This window comes from Vanessa atalanta, chromosome 22 (assembly GCF_905147765.1).
Source record: "Vanessa atalanta chromosome 22, ilVanAtal1.2, whole genome shotgun sequence".
Lineage (NCBI taxonomy): Eukaryota > Metazoa > Arthropoda > Insecta > Lepidoptera > Nymphalidae > Vanessa > Vanessa atalanta.
The window spans coordinates 3,980,836-3,991,869 of NC_061892.1; the positions used below are offsets into that span (position 1 = coordinate 3,980,836).

At 32.3% G+C, this 11,034-nt stretch overlaps 1 protein-coding gene across 1 annotated transcript in view; it reads right to left on the bottom strand.

The window, feature by feature from the left end:
- LOC125072689 (Down syndrome cell adhesion molecule-like protein Dscam2) overlaps window positions 1–11,034 on the bottom strand; it is a 97,252-nt gene that overhangs the window by 10,842 nt on the left and 75,376 nt on the right. The window contains exons 28-30 of the mRNA XM_047683354.1: window positions 10,831–10,948; window positions 9,710–9,861; window positions 8,748–8,861 (exon numbers count right to left, since the gene is read on the bottom strand). Of these exons, the coding sequence (XP_047539310.1) occupies window positions 8,748–8,861; window positions 9,710–9,861; window positions 10,831–10,948 (384 nt within the window). The remainder of the gene's footprint in view (window positions 1–8,747; window positions 8,862–9,709; window positions 9,862–10,830; window positions 10,949–11,034) is intronic.

Below are 11,034 nucleotides of genomic sequence, written 5' to 3' on the forward strand. Positions count from 1 at the left end.
GTCTTGAATGAAATTGAGGCGCAATCTCAAGTGGACTTAGATCGATTATATTATGAAGTGAATAAGCATTAATTAAATTGTATGAAAAAAATATTATTTTTGTTTTATGCTCGAATTCAATTCTGAATACGTTCACTAGAATTGTAAAGACTTATGATGATGTCAAGAAAGATTATGACTATTTTCTTCGTGTCGTTTTATGCGATAAAACGAATATATAATTTACTAAAGAAAGTAGGTTCTAATATTTACAAATAAAATAATTTTATTGTTGCATAAGAAAAAATATAAATAATTTATAAGATACATTATATATTAAAAACATGCTTGCAGTATTATTTTTTTTAAATATAAATAAAAAATGAAATCGCTATTTGCGTTGCCATACAAAGTTACGATACGGTAAATAAAACTTTTGGAATTGCTTTCGTTGACAGCTTTATAAAGGCTGGAGATTTTATCGATACATGAAAATGGTTGTTATAATCGATAGATAATCCAAATTGACTCGTCGGTAGTCAGACATACTAAATCGAGGTCTGACAGAATACTCTGGCATTTTTTTTCGTTATGTTTACTCATTGAATTCAAAACTAAAATGGTTATAGCTGGGCTGGTTACTTTCGCCTAGAGAACCGACATTGTGATTAAAATTGGTTAAAAATTTACTTAGTGGTAGCGCTTTGTGCAAGCCCGTCTAGGTAGGGACCACCCACTCATCAGATATTCTAACGCCAATCAGCAGCACTCAGTAATGTTGTGTTACGCTTTAAAGGGTGAGTGAGCCAGTGTAACTACAGGCACAAGGGACGTAATATCTTAGTTCCCGGGGTTGTTGGCGCATTGGTGATGTAAGGAATGGTTAATATTTCTTACAACGCCATTGTCTATGGGCAGTGGTGACCACTTATGGCCATATAACCAAATTATGGTCATAATAAGTGGGTGTTTTGAATTCCAATTTCTATGTAGTATATGGTCCCTTAGGTATTTAATATTAATATAGAATAAACGTTATCGAAAAGATAAATTTGACAATGATTGCAGCATGGACCAGCGGTGAAGAGGTTTAGGGTTACTAAAAAGGGGAAAAAAATTGGATGACCTGTGTTTTAGTGGTAAAGAAGACTCCGAGATTGATACATATATAAAAGGTAGAGAAAGGACTATATTAGGATAATTATTTTGTCATGTCAATGTCCAAGGGCGATGGTAACCGCTTTACATCAGGTCACCCATTTGGCAGTCCATCTATTAAATGATAAAAAGTTTTCCGTCGTCAAATACTAACGTACAGCCAAAAAGCGGAAAAAGTGAAAGATTGTTAAAATATAAATATAATATATAGAGGACATATTTATCATAATATGTCAAATTGATGTACAATAGAAGTCAGGTTAACTAATTGATTAATGAAATCGGGTAAAGTCCCCCCTTTTGGTATACATGTGTACTAATTTATCGGCACTGCGGTGCAACGTTGGAATCCAATTATGAAATTGCGAATCAAAATCAAGATAATTATCGTTATATGTCGTAATACAAGATAGGAACATATATTGTTTTTCAATAACACAATATTAATTAAAACATTCCATTTCAATAGGTTTGTACAAGATTCCTTTGGAAGTTAATTTAACGTAAATTTGTCACCGGTTCGAATCGACATTTTTTCCAAGAACGACCGCCAATATGCGCTCGTAGTGGCGCTGTTTTATTTTTAAATATATTTACTACTACGTTTGTTCCGCGACTTTGTCCGCGTGAAAGTTTAATTGGATTTCGTTAACAATATAACTTGGTTTAATTTTTTTTTCGTCAACTACTATTTTATTTCATTACATCAGTTATTTGCAGTAAAAGTCTACAGAGTGACATTAAAAACATACATTTTAATTTTAGATTTGTATTTAATTAGAGAAAATATATATACAGATATTATTTATTTATTTATTTATTAGATAATCCAACAGTTTCAATACACAACTTTTTACTTAAAATATAATATATCAATTACTAAAAACCAAAATAGGATTACACCGTTTGTTCTATAATATATTCTTTTACAAACTAGAAGACAATCTTAAGAAAATTTACAAAAAATTAAGTTGAGAATCTAATTGAATGAGAATTGTTGTGTGTGTGTGCGTGTGTGTGTGTGTGTGTGCGCGTGTGTGTGTGTGTGCGTGTATGTGTGTGCGCGTGTGTGTTGGTGCGTGTGTTTTAACTAACTGCATCTTTACTTTTCAGTGTTTTTTTTAAAGTTGTTTTTGATATGTTGAACAAATCTATTTCTGAATATGACTCATTGTATGTGTTGACTATACGGCTAAGGATAGAATTACGTGCATAATTTGTATGTACTTTAGGTGTATAAAATAGTTCTGTGTGACGGGTACGACGATTGGGTACTCTGAAATATAAAGCACTGACCAAGTCGTTACAATCTATATGTCCAGCTAGTATATCGTATAACATATACATATCACATTGCCGACGTCTGATTTCTAAAGCTTCTATTTTATAATGTTTACAGGTTTCTGTATAATTTTTATATTCTCTAAAATCCACAAAGCACAGGAATCTTAAAAAATGTTTTTGTATCGCTTCTAGTTTATCCCTATACTTTGAAGAATTTGGTGACCATATGCTACAGCAGTACTCTAAAACACTTCGAACGTATGAAAAATATAACATTTTTATTGAATCAACATCAGTAAATGTTTTGCATACACGTTTAATATAGCCTAGTTGTTTATAGGCTTTGTCAGTTATAATTTCTATATGTTCTGTCATCAGTAATTTATGATCCAACTGAATTCCAAGATCTCTCACAGTGTTTACCTTTTGAATGGGGTCATTATCTATGTAATAGACAAATTCAATATTTTTTACTTTTCTTGAAAATGTTATATTTACTGTTTTTTTAATGTTGACGAGTATTTTATTTTCTTTGTAGAAATTGGAAAGACTATTTAAGTCATGCTGCAATTCCACACAATCCGAAATATTATTTATAGCCTTATAGATTTTCTTATCGTCTGCAAATAGTAAGAAACGAGAATATTTGAAACATCTATATATGTCGTATAAATAAGAGTTGTATAATAATGGGCCTAGAAGAGAACCCTGTGGGACACCTGAGGTTGCGTGTACAAAATCACTACGAGCACTGCCTATGACAACAGCTTGCTGTCTTTTTGATATATACGAGCAAAACCATCTATGTAAATCGCCCTTGATTCCGAGAGCTTGAAGCTTTTGTAGTAAAATCACATGATCTACCCGGTCAAACGCCTTCTGAAAATCCGTGTATATCACATCTACTTGTTGTTTTTTATCCATAGCCATATGAACAAAATTGGTAAAGACAGATAGATTTGTTTGTGTTGATCGCTTAAGCATGAAGCCGTGTTGCTCTAGTGGAATTGATTTATGGATAGTTGGTGCAATTGCATTGTAAATCACTCGTTCAAAAATCTTGCTTATAGTATTCAATATTGAAATAGGCCTATAATGTTCTATTTTGTGTCTTGCTCCTGTTTTATGGATTGGTATTATAAGTGCTTCTTTCCATTGGGTTGGAAAAGTTGTGCAGCATGTTATATGGCTAATGAATACGACTATAATACAATAAGAAAAGTATATTTAACAGCCATTAAATTAATGGTAATAATGGTGGAAGTTAATGTCCCATTACTGGGCTAAGGCCATCTCGGGAGACCTTTTCTAATTCTAGGAGACTGAGATTTTATGACTGTTGACAAAAAAATAATAAAAAAAAACCTTTTATTTTAGGTGTCATGTCCGGTTACTGTACGTTTACTTCATTTTTTATCATAATACATTAGCATCCTGAAAATTTCCTACTGCTGGGCTAAGGCCTCCTCTCCCTTTGAGGAGAAGGTTAGGAGCATATTTCACCACGCTGCTCCAATGCGGGTTGGTGGAATACACATGTGGCAAAATTTCATTGAAATTAGACACATGCAGGGTTCCTCACGATGTTTTCCTTCACCGCCGAGCACGAGATGATTTATAAACACAAATTAAGCACATGAAAATTCAGTGGTGCCTGCCTGGGTTTGAACCCGATATCATCGATAAGATTCACGCGTTCTAACCACTGGGCCATCTCGGATTTTATCATAATATTCTATCCCAATTCAAAATAGAACAGCAAAATCGTAATTCGATTAACACCAACAGTTTGTCTAATAAAATCAAACGAGAACGAATGAAGAAGGTCTTATTACACGTATTTCTATTGAATTTTGAAACTAAGTGTACTTTCTCTCCAATGATCAATGAAGGCATAATCGAGTTACAACAGAACAAAGTCCACGTATCGTGGGCACATAGATTTCTGAGCGAACTCATATTTCAAAGGAATATACCCTTTGTGAGGATGATTCAATTTTAACTGTACCTTGTACAGTATGGTGTTGTATCTCATAGTAATTGGAGCAACGGAAGACAATAATTGACACAGAGGATACGATTTATGGGACACTGGCCGAGAATTTGAATTTCGAATTTAGCGTGTATTACAAAGGATATCAAATTTTGAATGGTAAAAATATGAATATCTGGATGATACTCATCAGTTGGGAGAGAATTTGAATTTGGAATTTAGCGTGTACAATGATATATACAACAAAGGATAGCGACTTTCAAACGGTAAAAAATAATGTCTAAATTATTGTAGAAAAGATCGGCTATCATTTAATTTTGAAAATGAGAATATATGCCTATTTCAAAATGATATACACTATTAAAAGAAAAAAAAATAATGTCGATGTTTTGTTTTGTATGAATTTGAATTTAGAATTGTTGAAACTTTAAAAAAGGAAAGAAAAGAACAAAATTACCGGAGGACATTGTATATGGGCACACTAAGCATTTTATTTGTTTAAAATATACGACTTTTCCTTTTAGAAGTAATCAATCCATTGTAATGAACCGATTTTTATTTTTATTTTTTTACTTAACTTTATTGACCGCAAGGAATAATTGCTTGGTAAAAAAGTTTTTACCAAGTATACTCTGTCGGTCATCTATTATGAGCTAAGGAGATATTATCACGAGACTCTCTCTCGTGATAATATCTCCTCAATATGCTAAAAATGTATGAAGAAATATTACTTTAATTAATGAACACCACAAATATATTAATATAAAAAAAATGTAATGGATAATAAAGTTTAAATTAAATTAATGGGTTTTTTATTTAATTTCGAGAATATTTAGCAATATATGAACAAGTTCCTAATTCCTATAGCACCTATTTTGAATTGAAATATTTAGTACATAAGTATTTAAAAAAAAAGATTTTTTTTTTCAAATTGGATCTTAAATAACGTAGTTCTAAGGTACGAAAATAAAAATAAAGTACCAAATTGATTAATCTGAATCGGTTAAAAACATATAATAGATGAAAATGTGCGGTTGTGTTTGTTCATTCCACATACAAATGGCTTTAAATAAATTCATCCGTGTACCAAAATAACAATGTAACCGGAAATTGTTCCCTACGTTTGTAATGTGCGCTGAAAACGAAACATTAAATTGAAGATGGATTTAGAATTTATCTAGAAAATGGACTAATATAAGAGACTTGGAATAATGCTTTGTGTTTCATTTATACGGCAATTTATCTTCGTGTTTCAGACAGCGGTGGTAGAGCTTTGAACAGGCCCACCTGAGTGGGTTGAACCCTCTTAAACGATTCACAGTTAGCAGTTACAGTTAATATTTGTGTTATTAACAATCAAATAAGAATAATAATAAGAAAATGTTTATTCAGGACAAACATAAATTGCAAACATAAATGATAAAAAATAAATAGGAAATTAAACATTAATGGTTATAACTAATAAAACTGATGAAAAAAGAATAAAATAAAACGCAACAAATTTATATAAATAAACAAACAAAATCTTAATTTAATATGATGTCTGCAATCGTGATGTGTCATGAAAAGTTTAAGGAAGGAGTACGCTCATAACATAATTAAATTTATTAAAAAACCTCGAGAATAATTAAATGACAAGAAAATATATATATATATATAAATGAGTGGTTTCTTGAGACTCGCGGTCGAAACGAAATTCCTTTAATGAATTTTTTAAATTATCAAAGTTTGAATGATAAGAAATAAAATTGCTATAAACAAACTAAAAAAATATAAGCTTAAGCATTATAATATAAAACGGTATATGATAAACAGAGTTAGAGACAAAGAGAAAGAGTCGCCTGGATGATTGATTTTTCCTTACGTTACGTTTTCTGCCAGTTCCCTCTACCGTAAGCAGCGTAAAAGAACCGTTTATCAAAAATATGAAAATACAAATAATATTTTCATGTATATAATACCAATTTATTTATAAAATGTTAAATACTATGAACACATTTATGAATACACTTGAAATAGTAATAATTCAGGAGAACATAATCGTAGCAGTGATCTTAACTTCCGTTTAAAATATATATATATATATATATATATATTTATGAAATTGGAAGGCAATTGGCCCACCTGATGGTAAGTAGTTACAACTGCCCAAAGACATAAGACGACGTAATTTTAATCATTCCTTACATCTCCAATGCGCTTTGGAAACTAAGTTATTGTATCCCTTATGCCTGTAGTTACACTGGCTCACTCACCATCGGAACACAGCAATACAAAGTATTGCTGCTTAGCGCTAGAATAACTGCTGAGTGTGCTGTTCGCAGTTATTTGCCTGCGCCTTGGTGGTAGGGCTTTGTGCAAGTTCTGGATACGTACCACTCGCTCATAACACATTCAAAAATATTTAGTGTTGTTTAAACCGGTTGGAAGGGTAAATGAATGAGTCAGTCCAACTACAGTCACACGAAATATAACATTTTATCCCAATGTTGGTGTGGCATTGGTGATGTAAGGAATTGGCAATGTTTCTTACGGTACCAATGTATTTGGGCGATGGTGACCACATAGCTATCTTATGAAAATATAAAATATAAAAGTGGAAAACTGCTCTTTGCTATCTCATTAATAGCTATGACGTTAATACAAAAGTATATTATGTACAGAGACAATTAAAGTTTTATTATATTATACATAAAGTCTTTTAACGGTAACTCGAGATAAACACCGCATCAAGCGTCAACTTAAAAACTTAATTTAAGTTGTAAAATGATTTTCGCAAATATTTAAATGCATTTTAAGTTGAGAATTATGAAAATTATAAAATTTGTAATTTTTTAAAATTTTTTTATGTATATAGAAAATATTCTGATTACTAAAGGACAGTTAAACTGTACTAGCATTATTTCACAACTGACGTAAAATCTTAGTTCCGAAGGTTGGTGGAGATTTTTTGATGTAAGAGTTGATTGACATTTCTTAACGTGACAATGTATATGGGCGGTGGTGACGACTTACCGTCAGGTAGTCCATTTTACTGATTACATTTTACGATACATTTCAACTACCCGATTTAAATATAAAAGATAAATTTGATTTGTTTTGTGCAAGCTTGTATTGCCACCATTTAAATTAATAATTAAATTATAATAAAAATGTATTCGGTACGAAGTTGGCTAGCCTGTTTTGACAAGTGGCGACATCTGCACCGAGCTTACTTAGCGTGATCGACAGATGCCGAGGTCACTTTATTCGGCGCCCTAGCGAAGGAAACATTACAGGAGAGGCGTTTTGGATTTAAGTAAAACTGGTCCTTGGTATCATTTTTCTTTATATAAACATAGTTATTTTTAAGATTGTGATTGCGTGGATAATTTGTGAATTTGCGATTAAAGTATAAGAAATCCAAAGTATAATAAGTCAAACGTTTTGTATATTGATTTGGAGTTGTAATGTGTAATATGTTGAAAATAATATATGTCGTAATTTCAACTTATTAGTATTGGAGATTAAATAAATGAGTGTTTAACATTTTTGTTTTTACTTGTTAGATAGATACTGCCCACTCATCAGATATTCTATCGCCAAACATAGTTTCTATATTTGTGTGCCTTGTGTTACCAAATATCATTAAATTTACCATAAATCTTAAATTAATAGCTGACGTATTTATAAAGAAAACATTTAATTTTTGTGAAATCGGAATCTAGATTCCGACGAATCTTTCGAAGGGGCGTGGATAATCAGAAAACTGAAACCACAGGAGCTGCTCAAGGAAGTCTCGAAGCCGTTTTAATTAAAAATAAGAACTGCATGGTTAGTTTTCGTCGTTTAATTATTTTCTTAGTCGGAAATTGAATCCATTGATTTTAAAAGTATAAGTAGATCTTATATTAAATTTAAATTCTTAGGATACGGCGAGCTAATCATTGATTGGACAGCAGTTCATGAATTATGACGACCATTAATTCCTGTTTAACATCTTTAAATATAACTTATCATCGACCCTCATAATTCCTTGCGGTTGGTTGTCATAATTGATATTATAAATAAGCAATTAATTAATTATTTTATTATATTAATTTATATTATTACTAACTGAACCAATTAAGAAATTTATAAAACACAAACTTACAACCCCCGTTTTACCCATTTAATGTTCCACCCCTAAGTTTTGTAAAACCCGTTCTTAACGGATGTTATAAAAACCTACCTGCCAAATTTCAAGTTTGTTGGTGTTATAGTTTCTGAATTTATGTCAGACCCAACTTCGATGTCGATTATGTGTCAATGAACTCGTTTTTTATTGTTAACTGAATGTTAGGTAAATACTCACCAGTATCAAATCTAGGTCTGCTCGGGAGTCTGCTAGGCAGGTCTTGGTTTTCCACGTGGTCGAACGTTCTGAATCCAAGCGCGAATTCCGCGTATGGACTGATCTCGAACATTTCTGTGAAATAAATATAGTGATTAGATATTGATTAACAAAAGCCCATTTATGTAGGTACCACCCAGTCTTCAAACATGCTACCATTATCCACCTCAATTCTCATACTTAGAAATTACTATGTTTTGAATGTATTCTAGTACGCTCATAAAAGCACTTTTGAATCGTCATGTTACAGTGTTCAATTAAGTGCTACCACCGCTTCGAAAACTAGATTCTACCTAAAGAACCGGCAAGAAACTCAGTAGATACAATTTTCCACCATTTTAATTACAGAGTTTGTCAGCAAAGAACAGTAAATTTTTTATAAATCTTATCTAGAAATTAATAAATACTAAGGCCACGCTATTTTATCTTTAATATAATCTAGTATTGATATGCCTTATTTATCGATGTTTTTTTTGTCAAAAACTTTACATTTTTTAATATTTTTTGTAGAACCATATATAGAGATATATATAAGTAGTGATGACCACTTACCATTAGGTAATTGATTTGCCAGTCTGAATAATCTAATAGATTTAAAAAGTTATGGATTTGCAACATTAACCCTTATATAAGCTAACCACTAAACAAATGCATTCTATTTAATGACGATGTTGTTTTAAAAAGTGGTAAGCTTAATACTGAGCATTTTACAGCATTGAAGTATGACACGCTCTACCGTCCAACATTAATGTTTCCGAACGGAGATGACAGCATTTAAACTCTTAAATGGTATCCCGCTAGACTGCTTTCTTACATAACTATTACTCTTTCCATATTTCACATTGTATATAAGGCATTTGTAATAGAATTATTTACTTATTACATTAAATAATATTAAGTATATAACATAAAAAAGTACAAACCATTTTTACTTTTCCTGGGATGAACGGGTGACGTGTATATTCGCGGAGTGTGCGCGTAACGCTCCTTGTGCTCGGAATGCGAGGCGACGCTCTCGTTTCTGGATTTCACTTCATCGGCGATGGAATGACGATACTGTGATGCATAGTTTTGTCTGCCACGGAAACGACTCTTATTTAATAAGCAATATGTTTTTAATCACCGATATAACGGTTGCTCGGAAATGATGGTAAAGAAAAAGTAAAATAACAGCCTCTAAATGCTGTAATTGCTGCTGGGCTTAATTCTCCTCTCCCTCTTTAGCAGCGGTTTTGAAGCGCTCCGATGCGAGTGGGGGATACACATGTGGCAGAATTTCATTTAAATTAAACACATGCAGGTTTCATCGCAATTTTTTCCTTCAATCAAGCACATGTAAATTCCAACCACTAAACCACCTGGTCTCTCTCGAAATGACGATCTCGGAAATGACCCTAAAATATTTAGTATTTTTTTTTTAAATAATATCAATGAGAAATGGTGGTATTTAAAACTGGACGTGATTAATAAATAAATGATCTATATATTATTTAATTTATTTAAACTCTCCAATGATTGAGTCGAGATGGCCCAGTGGTTAGAACGCGTGCATCTTAACCGATGATTTCGGGTTCGAACCCAGGCAGGCACCACTGAAATTTCATGTGCTTAATTTGTGTTTATAATTCATCTCGTGCTCGGCGGTGAAGGAAAACATCGTGAGGAAACCTGCATGTGTCTAATTTCAACGAAATTCTGCCACATGTGTATTCCGCCAACCCGCATTGGAGCAGCGTGGTGGAATATGCTCCAAACCTTCTCCTCAAAGGAGAGGAGGCCTTTATCCCAGCAGTGGGACATTTACGGGCTGCTAATGCTAATGCTAATGCTTCAATGATTATAGAAACATTCTATGAACGAGTATTTTTTAAATTATTAATAATTAATTATACGAACACTATCGCTTCTATCGTAACAGCCGTTTACGCTGCGGTTTTCGCAAATGTGTTGGTTTTTTATATTAACTTCCATTAATATGTTTCCGAATAAATAAAATTATAATTATATCATTGCATATATTTTATAGAATCAAAGCGGTCCTTACCTCTGTCTCCTCAGAAGTATGCACGTGAAGGCCAGCAGACACAAAACGAGAAGTATGGAACTACACGTTATGACCAGCATGTTCAAGTCGAAGAACTCAGACGGAGGACCTATTTCCTCTACAAATGAAACACAAATATGGTTAAAATGTATGCTACAGTCAGATCTCTTATTCGGACAAAATTGTCTTTGTCTGACATAACTA